Source organism: Zootoca vivipara, chromosome W (genome assembly GCF_963506605.1).
Source record: "Zootoca vivipara chromosome W, rZooViv1.1, whole genome shotgun sequence".
In the NCBI taxonomy this organism is placed as follows: domain Eukaryota; kingdom Metazoa; phylum Chordata; class Lepidosauria; order Squamata; family Lacertidae; genus Zootoca; species Zootoca vivipara.
The window spans coordinates 3683379-3699841 of record NC_083293.1 but is presented as its reverse complement, the minus strand read 5'-3'; the positions used below and the strand labels follow the sequence as shown (position 1 = coordinate 3699841).

Below are 16463 nucleotides of genomic sequence, written 5' to 3'. Positions count from 1 at the left end.
ACGTCAGAGTCAGGGGAAGACTGGAAGCAGATTTTTACCCCCACCAGCTCTGACGCCACAGACTTTTTGGGCTTTCCGTCTTCTCAGGGGGAAGGAGAATGCTCGCCGGATTGGGGGGAGATCTTCACACCCACTGGCTCTGACAACACAGATTTTCTAGGTTTCCAGTCGTCCCCGGCACCCTCGGAGCCCCTAGGGAGGGGGGAAGGGGGGCCTGGGAGGGGGGTGGATGTGAGGGACAGGGGAGGTCCCTCCCATCTTAAGTACCAGCTCATCGCCAAGCGCTGGGGAAAGCAGGGAGAGTTCCGCCTCAAGCGGAGACTCAGGAAGTGGTGACCGAGGCTCCGGCAAGGTAGTGGAGCCCATGCACAAGGTGGGACAGGAAGGGGGGAGCAAGGGGGGAAGGCCGATCCCGCCGACCCCGGAATTACGCAAGAAGCGTCGTGGGAGGAGATTAGGTCTTCCCAAACTTCTTTGCTGGAAGAAAACGCGCCAACCTCCATTCGGAGGTACTGACACCTGACTGACAACATGTATATAGATCGCTCTGAGCACTGTAAATAATCAGCACTTAATAAAAGCCTAAAAGGACAATGCTGTGAGGAGTCGTTACTCTAGAGTAGCCGCATCTGCATCTCTGACAGAGTGCTTCTGCACACACACACGCTGCGCAGATCGCTTCTGGGCATCTGAGCACCACGGAACCCGGATGTAAACACTTCTGGGTCCGCAGTGGTCGGAAACCGAAGCAGTCGCAAACGGAGGCGGTCGCAAACCAAAGTTTGACTGTAGTGTCTTGCCAGTGAATAAATCAAATCACCTAAGCAAAGCATGAGAGCTGAGCCCGATTTGTTTCATATGAAGCAAGGCACTCCTCACCTTGGGAAAGCAGGATTTTTGTAAGGCTGTTCATTACTTCCAAATGACAGCTGATGGAAAGTCTGTATTTTGCAGACTTTTGCTTTAATTAGCTAAGTAAATACGGCCTATTTGCTTAAAGTTTTAAGAGCTCTTCACTGAAGCGGCCACAGGAGCCACTTCCCAAGCAGACCACCTGTAGCTTTCTAGTGAGCGGCTGGGGAAATGGAAAGACAAAGGAAAGCAAGAAATGCCTGGCCTTTAGGAATGGCTCCCAAGGAAAGCAACAAATGGTTGCTGCAGAAGGGGCAAGAGTTCCTCTGTCATCTCCCTCTCAGCTCTGCATCATCTGTTCTCCTTCTCCCACAAGACTAGAACTTGGGGTCTTCCAGTTAAGCTGAATGTTGGAAGATTTAGGGCAGGCAAAAGGATGTACTTTTCACGGTGCAACTATGGAATTTGCTCTCCCTAGGGGTAGCCATGGCCACCATCTTGGATGTCTCTAAAAGAGGATTAGATAAATCAGTGTAGGTCAAGGCCATGAATGGATGGTAGCCATATTGCCTAGGTTCCACCTCCACTGTGGAAGGCAGCATGCCTCTGAATACCAACTGCTGGGGATCAAAATTGGTGAGAATTGCTATTGCACTCATGTCCTGCTTGTGGGTGTCCCATAGGAATATTTCTGATCACTGTGAGAAGAACAGGGTGGTGGTCTAGGTGGGCCTTGGGCCTCGCCCAGCAAGGCTCTTCTTGTGTTCTTGTGTTAAGGTAGGGAGCAAAGTGCCCATCTTTTCTTCCCAGTGTTGCAACAGTTATAGTGGCACATCTTGCCCTCAACTGAGAAGGAGGACTGCTATGCTAGCCTCTAGACTTCACAAAGCTACTCAGAATCGCCATTGTTCCCTTGCAGCACCAGCACATTAGTCCAGCTCTGCCCCCCCCCCCAATTTCAGAACCCCATTTTACTTACTGAGGAGTCAATCTGGTTGTATCTTGCAATATCTTTATGCAAAGTCCTCAGAAGGATCATGGCAACCATTCCAGACAAGAAGAGCACAATTACAAGGGAATTCATTATGCTGCAAGTGAAAAGCAAACCCAGAGATAGTAAACCGATCCTATGTGGCATCAGACACAATTCTTAAGTCTATGATGTAGCACTGAACACTCAAGTCCAGGGCAGAAGATCAGTGGCAAAACTAGCAGCATTGCAAGAGTGATTCGAAACTTTAAATAGGATTAGTCAAAAATGAACAAGGGACGGTGCTATGATGAACTGCTTGATGAAAAGTATTTTAGGTTGGGTTTTAGGTTTTAGGTGCTGCCCTGACATCTCCGGGCAGGACTGGGAAAGACTCACGACTGAAACCCTGCAGACCTGCTTTATGACAGGCTTTTATAATATTTGACCTATGCCTTATAACACTACACTAAGCATTTCATGATTAAAATATATGTATCAGAAGCACACGTGCATATGAACTTTATGCCCCTTTGAACTCCGACACAAACCATGATTTGCACTAAAGAGTTTAGATTCTAACCCATGAAGTGGGTTTCCAAGTACAGACAAGCCACAGTTTGGTCATTTCACCTCCAGTTGCACATTGCAGATGGTATCTCAAACATCAGACACCAACAGCAGAGCAACTTCCCAAACCAACAGTTTGGATGTGAACAGTTTGGGTGTGAACAGTTTTTCTTCAGCTGTGGTTTTCAAACATAGCATCAGATCCTAGTTTGTGGCCATTTACAAAGTATGGTATGTCAGGTGATATTTGTTCAGATGTAACAAACCAGTCTGGTTCCTCAAACCATAGTTTGTTTGATACATGCTTACTTTGTACTGTGTGCTTCAAGACTGAGAAGAGGTTTCCCCTTTATCATCATATTTTTTTAAAAGGGGAAGGGGGGAACTCAATCCATATTCACTGTGAGCTTTTTTCCTTAAAAGTAAATAAAAAACTCAGAGATAAAACTCCAAAGCAAATCAAATGACAGCATTAAAAGAATGTGATCAACTGTAACATCTCAGAAATTCTCTGAAACGAGAAGATGAAAGTAAAAAGTGCCGATTGCTTTTCTTCAGGATACAGAAGGCACATTCTTTGCATGAAACAAAATACTTTGAGCAGCTCCCAAGAGGGCCAGTCCTGAGGAAAGTAAGTTTTCATTTCCACAAATGAAAACATGAGACGCTGGCTGGCTTGAATGCTAGCTGCCTTCTTTCTAACCACAAGTTCCAATTCCCCCAAAAATAAAGCAAGATTCAGATCTTCCAAGTTTTGCTGCAAGCTATTTCTTTCAGAACTTTCAACATCTCTTACCTAAACCACTGGATGTTGGTATGGGGCATGGATTCCAAGATGTAGTCCCATCTCGAAGCCCACTTAATATTGTTGTTCTCCTGCACGGTAAAAGTATGAGATGAACAATGGAACACTTCTCAGAAAACAAGTCTTCATATATTTAATTATCACTAGCTAAACTAACTCATTGGGTAAGCTAACCTGGGAGTAGGTGCAACTGTGTCTGTTACACCAGAAAACAAACCACTAGCTGCAACCGGAAGCTAAAAGGAGGTCTCAATCCATGCACTCAAGAACTGTCCTTTTCTATAGTGAGGAATGTGCAATGGTGCTGCATAGAAAAATCTCTGATTGATAGAAGGGGGGAGCAGTACCTGCATATACTGAGCTTAGTGTGGACAATACAGCTACTGGTGCAAGGTGATTTACCTGTAAAAGCAGATACTCCCATAGGGTACAAAACATCTTGTGGTTTTTAATGAAGTTAACGTTACATACCCAAGTTAAATTAAGTCTTCTTAAAAAGCCAAATATTGACAGGCAGTTCATTCATGTAGTCAAATTAAGAGGACTGAGTGGCTCAATGGAATGGTAACAGGATACAGAAGCTTGCACTTCAAGGTCATGGGTTCAAGTCACATTCCATTTGGAAGGAAAAATGAAAATTGTTAGCCCATGACGGCCATTTGGCTGCCTGGGCAAAAGCTAGCTAATGGTCTCCGCCGACTTCCTTGCAATACAGGTGTCTTGCATCACAAAAACCTAACTTTAATTGCCACCCTTTGGGGTTAGTCTCAACACAGCTATTGGGAATGGAGCGGATATGGAAATCAAGCTACTAAGCCCTCTCTGCAGTTGACCATGCTGTGTCATATTCAATCAGGACTCTCCTCTAAGCAGGCTGTCAATCAGTCGTTCAGTGCCAACACCAACTTTTCATTAAGAGATTAAAGCAGAGTCATTCCTTCCACCCCAATTTGGCTCAGCAACTAAATGCGTGCTCAATATAGGCTAAGCAACTAGAAGAGAAGGGCTTGTTCCTTTGTGGAAAAGGCTCCCAATCTCCCTTAGAAAAAAAGGCAAGGTTATTCTTGGATAGCACATGGTATATATTAATCATAATCATGAAAAACAAGCTCTATTTGGAGAAATATCAATCAACTATGTCATATGTAACTGAGTGCAGTATATATTTACGTGTTCAACTGTGGGATGTTTGTACGATTACTTATACTTCAAAAATTAAAAATGAACTACATTAAACAACTTATTGGGGTTTCAGGCTAAATAGACAGCTAACTCTGAATTTAAATTAAGTACAGTGGTGCCTCGCTAGACGAATTTCATTCGTTCCACGGGTCTTTTCTTATAATAAAAAATTTGTCTAGCGAATCCCATAGGAATGCATTGAATTTTTTTTTTAATTTTTTTTTTGCCCATAGGAACGTATTAATTGAATTTCAATGCATTCCTATGGGAAACCGCGATTCGCTAGACGAATTTTTCATAAAACGAATTCATCTAGTGAGGCAACCTCCGCTCGAAAAATCCTTTCGTTAAGCGGAAATTTCGTTAAGCAGGGCATTTGTTAAGCGAGGCACCACTGTACCCAGGTTGCTCCCCCATTGCCTATAAAAACTGATAATCTGAACCGTTTTAAGAAATTATAGCTGCAAAACATCTCTCTTGTACTTACTTCAAATTTCACAGAGTAACTGTAAATCAGATTCAGCTTGCTGCTAAACTCTGCAGAGATTTCCATGGGGGGGCCTTCACAAGACAAATTGTTTATATCCGTTTGTTTATAACTACAAAGATAAAATATAGTTTATCACACCTGATGATGCAAGAACCTTCACTGCAATTTCTACAGATTCACTGGCATAGTGTTAAATGTTTTTGTTTTTCTGAATCACTTTGCCTGAAGTGCCAAGTGTTCTTCAGAGTCCAGAGAATTTTTTGTGAATTAAACGCACATTGCAAAAACAATGAATATGGCTTCTGAGCACAAAAACAAGTCTGAATGTAAACTTCAGTGTTGTTTGGGAGCTTATTACTTCAAATCACAAGCTAGCTTTATGCACCAGCCCCAAAATCCAGGGTCATAACACATGCTACTTCCCCCCCTCCAAAAAAAAGTTTATTAGTATTAGATACACTCCATGTAAGAGGCCAAGAACCAGGCATTCCAGCATACATGCCAGGTATAATATGGTCATTACACAATTGTCCCCCACACTATGTTGACTAATTCAAAATGAGTAGCCATACGCAACCTGAAGAAAGTGAAATCCAAGAGCATCCACAGAATCAAAAGCAGCATTATAAGGTTAAGGGGCACTTTGCAAGTGACCAACTATCAATTTGTCTTTAAGAATATGGACATTGCTATGTTATGAAGTACCAGCATCCCCACCCACCCAGCACAACCCAAGAATATATAAGACAGCTATTGCACAACTGAGGAAGCTTGAGCACCCCAGATGCTGTGGGACTACAATTGCCAACATCCCATAGCATGCTGACTATAAGCATAGGAACATAATGGCCCATCCAGTCCAGTATCCTGTTCTCAGAGTGGCTAGCCAGATGCCCATGGGAAGCCCAAAACAAAAACTCAAACACAAGAGCATTTCCCTCTCCTTCATTTTCCAGCAACTGATACTCAGAAGCATACAGCCTCTGGCTGCGGAGGCAAAGGATGGATGGAAATCCAACAGCAACTGGAAGGCCACAAGTTCCCCACCCCTGATGTATCAGCTGCTTTGTTGTGATAATTGCAGTGAAAAAGACACTTGAGCCATTTTTCATGTATGACAATTGAAAGCAGCCTGCGCAATTTACTTCTGCAAGCAGACTGGGAACGGACCCCAAAGCAAAGGAACAGATCCCCGAAGCATAGCAAAGCAACTTGCAATTTATTTATTTATTTATGTACAAGAATCTGCAGCAAACAAAGCAATGGGAAGACATTTAAGTTACCCTGCAGCTATGAATTCAAAAGGCAACTTTTTATTAGTTCAAGTCCTGGTGAGTTTTGTAGCAACTTTCATGTTGTCTGAACCTAACAATTTGCAACATGAGAAAAAAGAGGCCTGGACACCTAGAATAACCTGCAACTGACTCACTGTGCTCCAGTTACAACACCTGCCCGTGAATTGGGGGTTCCTAAACAAGAAGGCATGCCCACTGAAGAGGTAAATGGGATTGAAATCTTAGGATTCCCTGACAAATAAGAGAAGTATTAATATCCGCATTTTAATTCCATGCAAACAACTCAGCCTAAGGTTGTTAGATTCACCATGAACAGAGCTCGCCTACTTCTAAAAAGCAATACAGCTGGGAAAGGGTTCGTAAGATGCAACTTTCACCATCCCTGCAGACCTGCAGAAAAAGCAACACGTGGAGCTGCTTCTGACATCAGAGAGTTGTCAGAAGGGAAGGGAAATGACCATGGTAGAATCTGGACCACGTGGCTCCTAATGCGCATTACCCATCCCTATCGGGTATCTGGTTCACACCCCTTCCCTATCATTCTGGCAAGGAGCTTCAAGACACAGGAAGCAGAACAACTAGAGGGGCAGGGAGAACAGAGCAGAGTTTAACCCAAGGAGCCTAACCTAACTCTTGAGGCTGAGCCCTAGAAACCACACTCAACAGTCCTCCAGGAGTTGTGAGTCAGCACCAACAGCCTGGAAACAGCTACTATAAGAGCTCTTTTGGGCCCATTATACACTTACAGATTTCAACCCTCTCAGTTAATGTTTTGCTACCAGTTATTTCTTTGAAATAGCTGTAGAACAAGGCTGGCCAATTTTAATTTTAGCCAAGCAGCACATGAAAACGGAGGGCGTGACCACTCCATAATCTTGCACGCACATTCTCATGACACACATACAGCCCACTCTCCTCAGCTGACACATGCAGATTGGCTGGGGGGGAGGTATTGCCCCCACCACCATTTTTGATCTGATGATTGGGGTATCTGCATTCCCACCAGGGCAGAGAGCTCTGCCCAACCAGCATTGCATCCAATTTATTTTTGATGCTGCTTCCAAAACTGGGGAGCCAGCACATGGTATAATGCAGCTTTTCGTGCTCCTGGTTCATTTTGCTCAGGATTGTCCACAATGACTGGCAAATGGTACTCCAGGATTTCGAAAAGGGAGCATCCCCAGCTCAATCTGGAGACTCCAGAGATTGAACATGACACCTTCTGCTTGCAAAGCGCTCTCACTGAGCTATGGCCCTTCCCCAGTTTGCTGGGGTGTTGGATCAAACTGTTGAACACCTCCCCACTGCTGTTTAATGCTAAGTTTCCAGAATGCAGAGCTTAAAAAAATAAAAGCAATCTTCATTGTGATTTGAAAAGCCTTACAAAATGCAACTCCATCCACATTTTGCCAGGAGTGCCCTCCCACTACTTGCAGAGCTGGTTCAATGCCACTGACAGCAACACAGAAGAAACACAGGCCAGGTCAAGCTCAACTCCAAAGGAAAGGGCTAACATTTTCACTCTAACCCGTCTCCTTCCCTTGAAGCAAAGTAGATCAGTACTCTTACAAGGAACTACAGGACCACCTAATGGAGGGAGAAAAGATTGCAGGCATTGCAGATGAAGCAACCCGTATTTTCAAGCACCTCAAACCATTCTCTTACAATATATCTTCAGACTACATGTGGCAGCAAACATCAGTTTTGTGATTGATTGATTGATAATAGATAGATATTGTAGATAGGCACAGAGAAAATGTGTTTCAACCTCTTATTGAGCACAAAATCTCACGGTGCCTCCCATAAAGACAAACACTAGAGAATGAGAGATAGGTAGAAAAAAGGCAGTGAAAGAAAACTTAACTATGCCCCCTTGTGGAATGCATTACCCCAAAACAGTTATTGCAAGCCATTCAGGAGGGCAGTGGTTCCCAAACTCTTTCCCCCACCCACCTGAAAATTGCTGAGACTCTTGGTGGATCACTTAATGATTTTTCTGCCTTGTTGTAGCAATCATAATGAGCTGTGCTAAAGGCTGTGTGGTTTTTAATTGCATTTTTGCAGCTTCTCTTATTTCTTATATAATGCATTTGGATGCATTCCATAGATTTCAGATTGCAATACAATAAGAGAAATAAAATAAGCAATCGAAAATGCCATTAAAAATCAATACGAGTATTTGGTGCAACATGCTGGTTAACTGACCAAACCCAAAGAGCGCTCACTATTGGTTCCTCATCCTGGGGAACAAGTGGAAGTGGAGTGGCCCAGGATTCTGCATCTTTATAAATGACTTGAACAAAGGAATTGAGGGGATACTCATAAAACTTGCAGATGACACCCAACTGGGAGAAGTAGCTAATGCCACAGATGAATCCCAGATTGGAGATTGGAGAAATGGGTCAAAACTATTAAAAATGAATTTCAACAGGGATAAATGTAAGGTTCTGCACTCAGACAGGAAGAACCAGCGACACAAATATAAGATAGGGGACACCTGGATTGCCAGTAGTACAAGTGAAATGGATCTAGGGGTTTTAGTAGACCACAAGTTTCACATGCATCAACTGTGTGATAAAGCAGCAAGAAAAGCTAATGCTCTTCTAAGCTGCATCAACATAAGTATAGCATCCAGATCAAGATACTGCTCTATTCTGCATTGGTCGGACCACACCTGGAATGCTGTATCCTGTTCTGGGCACTTCAGTTTACGGATTTTGACAAGCTGGGCATCCAAGATGAATTGAGGGTCTGGAAACCAAGCCTTATGATAAACAGTTGAGGGAGTTAGTATGTTTAGCCTGGATAAGAGAATACTGAGAGGAGATATGATTATCATCTTCCAACATCTAAAGGACTGTCACATGGAAAACGGAGCAAGCTCGGAGTGTGGGACCCAATCCAAAAGCTTCAAGTTACAAGTAAAAGGATTGCAACTAAACATCCTGGAAGAACTTTCTGACAGCAAGAGCTGTTGGACAGCAGCACGGTCTCCCTTAGGAGAATGTGTAGACTCTCCTTCTTTGGAAGTTTTTAAGCAGAGGTTGAATGGCCAGCTGTCATGGATGCTTTAGCGGAGATTGCAGAGGGTTGGCGTAGATGAACCTTGGGATCCCTTCCAACTCTACAATTCCACAATTCTCTAATGAATGTGCCGTCTTCCACCTTCAGCCACAAATCCACAGGCACACCACAGACCACCTGAACGACACTGAGGGTCCAACAGACCACAGTTTTAAGAACCTCCGCAGTACGGTAAATTCAAATCGTACATCCATTGAGCAGATCTGAACAGGACGGAGAGTGTTCCGAGTCTGCACTTCCTTAAGGACAGATTTTAACAGATTCAGTATCCAGCATAAACAGGAAAGCGAACATATATATGGGTAAAGAACAATGCAGGAACACAAAAAGTGGAATGCTCCCAGGGCCCTCGCGCCGCCTCCTTAAAGCCTGAGTAGACTCTCTGAATGCAAAGTGTGGAAGGGAAAATAAATAAATGGAAAGCAGGGAACTGTGGGCTTCCCCTACTCTCCATTTCTTTATTATTCCCCACCCGCGACAGGTCGCAACTGCATAAGAAAGTGGGTGCATGTTGCAGGCTTCTTGTACTGCTTAGCATCCCAACACCAAATAGAGCAGGCAAAACAGAGCTCCCTACGAATAGTATCTGCCTGTGAAATGACACGCTGTAAATTGTCAAGTGCCCAGCGGTTACCTTTTGGGTTCCAGGCGAGCTGTAACCAGGCGAGCTCCGAGCCAGTTCTCATTCTGCGCACTGTGGTACGTGATCGTAATATCAACGTGGTTGAAAAGATAGTAGGTGTTCTTCTTGTTGAACTCAGACTTGGGGGTGGGGGGGAGAGAAATAGAGCCATTAAATGCATAAAAGTATTTATTATTATTTTCAGTATTATTTATTCCATTTTTTAAATACAGCTTAATCTTTTTAATAAAAAAGAAGAATCCCAAGAATTCTAGGAATTGTAGTTCACCCCTCATGGCGCTACGATTCCCAGCACCTATAACAAACTATAGTTTCCAGGATGCTTCAGAAATAGTCATGCGCCTTAAATGTGCAGTGTGTATTCAGTCTGTATCTTGTGTGGATAGATCCAACCTTTGAAGTCGCACTGAAGGTTCAAGGAAACCAAAAACGAGTGCCGGAAACACAAATGCTTTTCTTGGGAGTGGAATAGGAAGCACTACCCATTTCATTCACTGTACACGCTTTCGCTCCATTCAACTGTTCAGGCTCTACTTTTTCATGCACCTCCAGCCTTACCCAATAATGCACTGTTAATTTCCAATGCAATATGTAAAGCAGCCCTTTGTTTCTGGCATATAAAGGGTGGGCTTTGGAATACCGGTAGTGGCTGCAGTTCCTCTAAGAGAACAATGGCCTTTTCCAGGCTAATGTAATAAAGCTAATGACTCTGGGAAGTCTGCTGTAGAATCTTTGGGAAGAGAAATTTCAGAAAGCTGCTTCAAGTACTTTCTTTCTTTCTTTCTTTCTTTCTTTCTTTCTTTCTTTCTTTCTTTCTTTCTAAACCTATTTTGGAGAATGAGTCTCTCAATCTTTGAAATCCTACTGACAAATATATTTAATTAGACTCTTATTACTTGACACTGATTATCTGCTGTTTAATTTTCATGGACACAGCTCCAAAGCAAAGGAAATAAAATGCACTCAACTATCCTTGCAAATTAAACCTTTAGTATACATCCGCATCAATGTGTTCCCCTGTGCCCTCATTGATTGCTTTCTTGGTCCTATGCCTTGTCAATAATAATAATAATAATAATGTGCAATAATATCTTTATAGCCAATGAAATTTGTCACTGTACAAAGAGACATTAAGCAGCCCTTTCTTCCTATAGATCAGGGGTAGGCAACCTAAGGCCCGTGGGCCAGATGCGGCCCAATCGCCTTCTCAATCCGGCCCACAGACGGTCCGGGAATCAGCGTGTTTTTACATGAGCAGAATGTGTGCTTTTACTTAAAATGCATCTCTCGGTTATTTGTGGGGCATAGGAATTCGTTTCCCCCCCATATATGTATATATATACACATACACACACACACACACACACACACACACACACACACACACACAGTCCTGCCCACCACATGGTCTGAGGGACGGTGGACCGGCCCACAGATGAAAAAGGTTGCTGACCCCTGCTGTAGATATTCCAATGCCCAGCAATTCTCCTGCAAGACCTGAACCATCATCACTTAATTCTCACATTCTCACATTACTTCTGGGCACATAATGCATACTCTGGGATGGGCAGAACAACACACAGGAGCAAACCAACACAGCATCTGAGCCAGCCATGGAATCAAAACTGCTTTTCTATTTTCCAGCCAAGTTGTTCCCAAGTGAAAGTGCTGGGAAAGTGAAATGTAGCTCTGCTCAGATATTTTGGGTCAACCAGAGACCCTCTGGCTGTTTTAGACAGTAATATCTAAATATCTAGAGGGCACCAGACTAGCAAAGAGTGGTTTCGGTTCCATGACGGAGTGAGCTTTGAACACCTAACAGATCATCTCATTCCATATAGACCCCAACCAAACCCTGTGTTGCAGGAGAGGGAATCCTGCAGCTACCATCTTATCAGGAGGTCTGTTCTGTACCATGTTGTTAATGGACCTATTATGTGGCGGCGCTTACCCTTTGGGCCTTTTCCCCACTGCATATGAGACAGGTGCTGTCTCTGTTGTCTTTGAGGTGCTTGTTGAGGACTTACCTCTTTCAGCAAGCCTTCTAAGTGGAGTTTTGTTATCTCAGTTGGCATCTCTATCAGATTTGAAATTAGTTACAGGTAGGTAGCTGTGTTGGTCTGCCGTAGTCAAAACAAAATAAAAATATTCCTTCCAGTAGCACCTTAGAGACCAACTAAGTTTGTCATTGGTATGAGCTTTCATGTGCATGCACACGAAAGCTTATACCAATGACAAACTTCATTGGTCTGAAACAGATGCTCTACCAGTGAGCTATTGTCATTCCCAGCTGACTTACAGATGCTGGTATTCTCTTGTCTACTTTCTTTTATCTTGTAATCTGTAGCCTACATTTATTTTTAATTATAGGCTCTCATTGATTATTTAATTTTGGCTATGTTTAGAGGGCCAAAAATTCAATCAAAATCAAGAGTTAGCAAGTGATAATCAACTGAGCCCTTCAATACACAGCTGGCAACCAGTCCAAATAAATATGCTCAGATTCATCCTTCATGACACACATTTTGTATTTCCTTCCCCCCATCATATATCTTCTTAATTGTTCAGCAGGAGTTTTTGCATGTACCAACAAGGCAGGGTTCAGGCATAACATTTGCACAACCAGCTAAACCACCATTTAGTGCAGGGGTGGGGAAACGTTTTTAGTCTGAGGGCCACATTCTATCATGGGCAATATTCCAAGGGCCACATGCCAGTGGTGGGGAGGCAAACCAGATTAGTGTGTCATGCACGAGGAGGAAAGAGTTGCTGTGAAGCTTGGGCGCATACACACCCCCTCCTACTCCACCCATGACAAGGAAGATGATTTTTGCAGCGTGTAATTTCAGTTTCCTAAATCTTGGCTTATCATGCAATGCAGCTAAGTAACTGCAGTTTATTCCCACCTATGGTCAGTGTCAAATATAAGCCACCCATCTTGCTAAACCATGATTCAGTGTGACACAAAAACACAACTAATGCCAAGCCACAAGAATTCAAGAGCAGCTCTGCTAGATAAGACCAAAGGCCCATCTGGTCCAACATCCTGTTCTCACCAGATGTTTATGGGAAATTTGCAAGCAGGACATGAGCACAGCATCCTCTCCAGTGTGCTCCCCAGCAGCTGGCATTCTGAGCATACTCTGGAGGTGCTATGCAGCCATTGTGAATAGAAGCCACTGACAGTCTTATAACGCATTAATTTGATTAATCCCTTTTAAAAGCCATCCAAATTGGTGACCATTATTACATTTTGTGCGTGATAGCGACTGCCTTTTGCTAAGAATAGTTTAGGCTTCATGCCATGGTTTGTGTTCAAAAAGTGCAAGCATGCTAAGGAGTCGTACCTTTCCCCCAAGAATTCCCAGATGCTGTCCCACACAATAGCCACTGAGGGCAGAGCAACATCCCAATCACTGTTTTCCTGTTCAGTTTTAATGCCAAGCCACTTTGTTCAAGCTCTGCTCTGCAAGCCAGCTTCAGCCAATGGTTTCAAGTGGTTATTTGGTGGCCGCTTCTAGACCATGGGTTTGAAGGACGCTGTGGGTTCAGACACTGTTCCAAGGTTTGGTCCTGAATCTGAACTTTCATGGGATTCTAAAAAGTGCCAGAGGTCTATGTTGTTGTTGTTGTTTAGTCGTTTAGTCGTGTCCGACTCTTCGTGACCCCATGGACCATAGCACGCCAGGCACTCCTGTCTTGCACTGCCTCCCGCAGTTTGGTCAAACTCATGTTCGTAGCTTCGAGAACACTGTCCAATCATCTTGTCCTCTGACGTCCCCTTCTCCTAGTGCCCTCCATCTTTCCCAACATCAGGGTCTTTTCCAAGGATTCTTCTCTTCTCATGAGGTGGCCAAAGTATTGGAGCCTCAGCTTCACGATCTGTCCTTCCAGGGAGCACTCAGGGCTGATTTCCTTAAGAATGGATAGGTTTGATCTTCTAGCAGTCCATGGGACTCTCAAGAGTCTCCTCCAGCACCATAATTCAAAAGCATCAATTCTTCGGCGATCAGCCTTCTTTATGGTCCAGCTCTCACTTCCATACATCACTACTGGGAAAACCATAGCTTTAACTATACGGACCTTTGTCGGCAAGGTGATGTCTCTGCTTTTTAAGATGCTGTCTAGGTTTGTCATTGCTTTTCTCCCAAGAAGCAGGCGTCTTTTAATTTCGTGACTGCTGTCACCATCTGCAGTAATCAAGGAGCCCAAGAAAGTAAAATCTCTCACTGCCTCCATTTCTTCCCCTTCTATTTGCCAGGAGGTGATGGGACCAGTGGCCATGATCTTGGTTTTTTTGATGTTGAGCTTCAGACCATATTTTGCGCTCTCCTCTTTCACCCTCATTAAAAGGTTCTTTAATTCCTCCTCGCTTTCTGCCATCAAGGTTGTGTCATCTGCATATCTGAGGTTGTTGATATTTCTTCCGGCAATCTTAATTCCGGCTTGGGATTCATCTAGTCCAGCCTTTCGCATGATGAATTCTGCATATAAGTTAAATAAGCAGGGAGACAATATACAACCTTGTCGTACTCCTTTCCCAATTTTGAACCACTCAGTTGTTCCATATCCAGTTCTAACTGTAGCTTCTTGTCCCACATAGAGATTTCTCAGGAGACAGATGAGGTGATCAGGCACTCCCATTTCTTTAAGAACTTGCCATAGTTTGCTGTGGTCGACACAGTCAAAAGCTTTTGCATAGTCAATGAAGCAGAAGTAGATGTTTTTCTGGAACTCTCTAGCTTTCTCCATAATCCAGCGCATGTTTGCTATTTGGTCTCTGGTTCCTCTGCCCTTTTGAAATCTCTAATACCTTATCAGAAAGCATTAAGGAAACGCACCCTGACCACTTACATATACAGTGCAGGAATCTTTAGCTCTGCCATCTGAACCCACGAAGCATCCAACTGGAAACGGTGCCCTTCAGCTCTCTATATTGGACAAACAGGCCAAACCCTACGCCAAAGGATAAATGGACATAAATCTGACATCAGGAACCATAAGACTGAAAAACCAGTAGGAGAACACTTCAATCTCCCAGGACATTCTATACAAGATCTCAAAGCAGCTGTTTTATTACAGAGAAATTTCAGGAACAGACTGGAAAGGGAAGTTGCTGAATTGGAAATCATTACCAAGCTTAAAACCATGGAAGCACCTGGGATGAATAGAGATATCGGATTCTTATCTCATTATGCATGATCAAGCTTTCTTTAGCACCTCAGCCCAGGACTAATTGCAGCCATCAGCAGCCATTAACACCCATCTACAGGTTTACCACTCCCATCAGCCCATCTCCCATTCCCACCCACCCCCACCACCCTCTGTATATATATAGGGTCTGACACTTCTGTTTCTAGTGTATCTGAAGAAGTGTGCATGCACACGAAAGCTCATACCAAAATATAAACTTAGTTGGTCTTTAAGGTGCTACTGAAGGAATTTTTTTATTTTGCTTCGACTCAGACCAACACGGCTACCTACCTGTAACCATAATTTTCATCTTACTGATTTCAAATATATATCAGTTTTAGGAGTATATTTTCAGCCTTCCAATATATGGAATGACAGTTTGCTACATTTCTCTCCTTTGCTCATTGTTTCCAATGATACATTGGAACTTATTAAGTTGCTTTCTTTTGCAACTTAATATATAACACAATGGCAGTTTCATCTTCAAAGAGCAAGTTACAATGTTATGGTAACAATTAAAAGGGGAATTGTATTCTTCTAGTTGGCTTCTGTTTCTTATATGCAACTTTTGATCAAAGCAACACATAAATAACTATGCACAACATGTTTTAATATTCATGCACGTTAACAGCAGTCTGTAGATGGGAGCTGAAGTCCAGCACTAACTGTTTCGTTCTATTTATATGTTTGTGTGAATTTCTGTGAATTTTTGCCAGCTGGACTCATTGTTGGAGTTGCTTGAAGGATGAGGGTGAGATCTGGACATTATACTCCAGATTTTTCTAACACAACAGTATTAGGAAGAACTTCCTGACAGTAAGAGCTGTTCGGCAGTGGAATTTACTACCAAGGAGTGTGGTGGAGTCTCCTTCTTTGGAGGTCTTTAAGCAGAGGTTTGACAGGCATATGTCAAGAATGCTTTGATGGTGTTTCCTGCTTGGCAGGGGGTTGGACTGGATGGCCCTCGTGGTCTCTTCCAACTCTGATTCTATGATAGGGGGGGGGGTGTCTGCTTATTATTCTGCTTAAAAGTCTGAGCGGTAAACTTTGGATATACTGACCACTTCCGTGTCACTTTACAGTGGTATAAGGACCATAAACTACAATCAAATAACCCAAAAATGTCCAGGAAAAGAAAAGTTGATGCAGAGGGAAGGCAATTTCAGGAGAGATGGGAAAGTGAATACATGTTTGTGATTAATGGAGACAAGCCGGTATGTCTTATTTGCTATGAGGCAGTGGCAGTGATGAAGGAATACAATTTACGCCGGCACTTTGAGACCAAACATGGAGCCAAATTTGCTAACCTTAGCCACCAGGAAAAGCAACAAAAGGTCCAAGAATTAAAAGGTAGCCTGCATTCTCAACGGAATGTTTTT

The 16463-nt window shown here is 43.3% G+C and overlaps 1 protein-coding gene across 1 annotated transcript in view; it reads right to left on the bottom strand.

Annotated features, from left to right (window-relative positions):
* Positions 1 to 15181, bottom strand: part of LOC132591452 (transmembrane 9 superfamily member 2-like) — a 33876-nt gene extending 18695 nt beyond the window's left edge. The window contains exons 1-5 of the mRNA XM_060270075.1: positions 14746 to 15181; positions 9883 to 10010; positions 4867 to 4978; positions 3189 to 3268; positions 1832 to 1940 (exon numbers count right to left, since the gene is read on the bottom strand). Of these exons, the coding sequence (XP_060126058.1) occupies positions 1832 to 1940; positions 3189 to 3268; positions 4867 to 4932 (255 nt within the window). The 5' untranslated portion in view covers positions 4933 to 4978; positions 9883 to 10010; positions 14746 to 15181. The remainder of the gene's footprint in view (positions 1 to 1831; positions 1941 to 3188; positions 3269 to 4866; positions 4979 to 9882; positions 10011 to 14745) is intronic.
* Positions 15182 to 16463: the final 1282 nt, after the last annotated feature.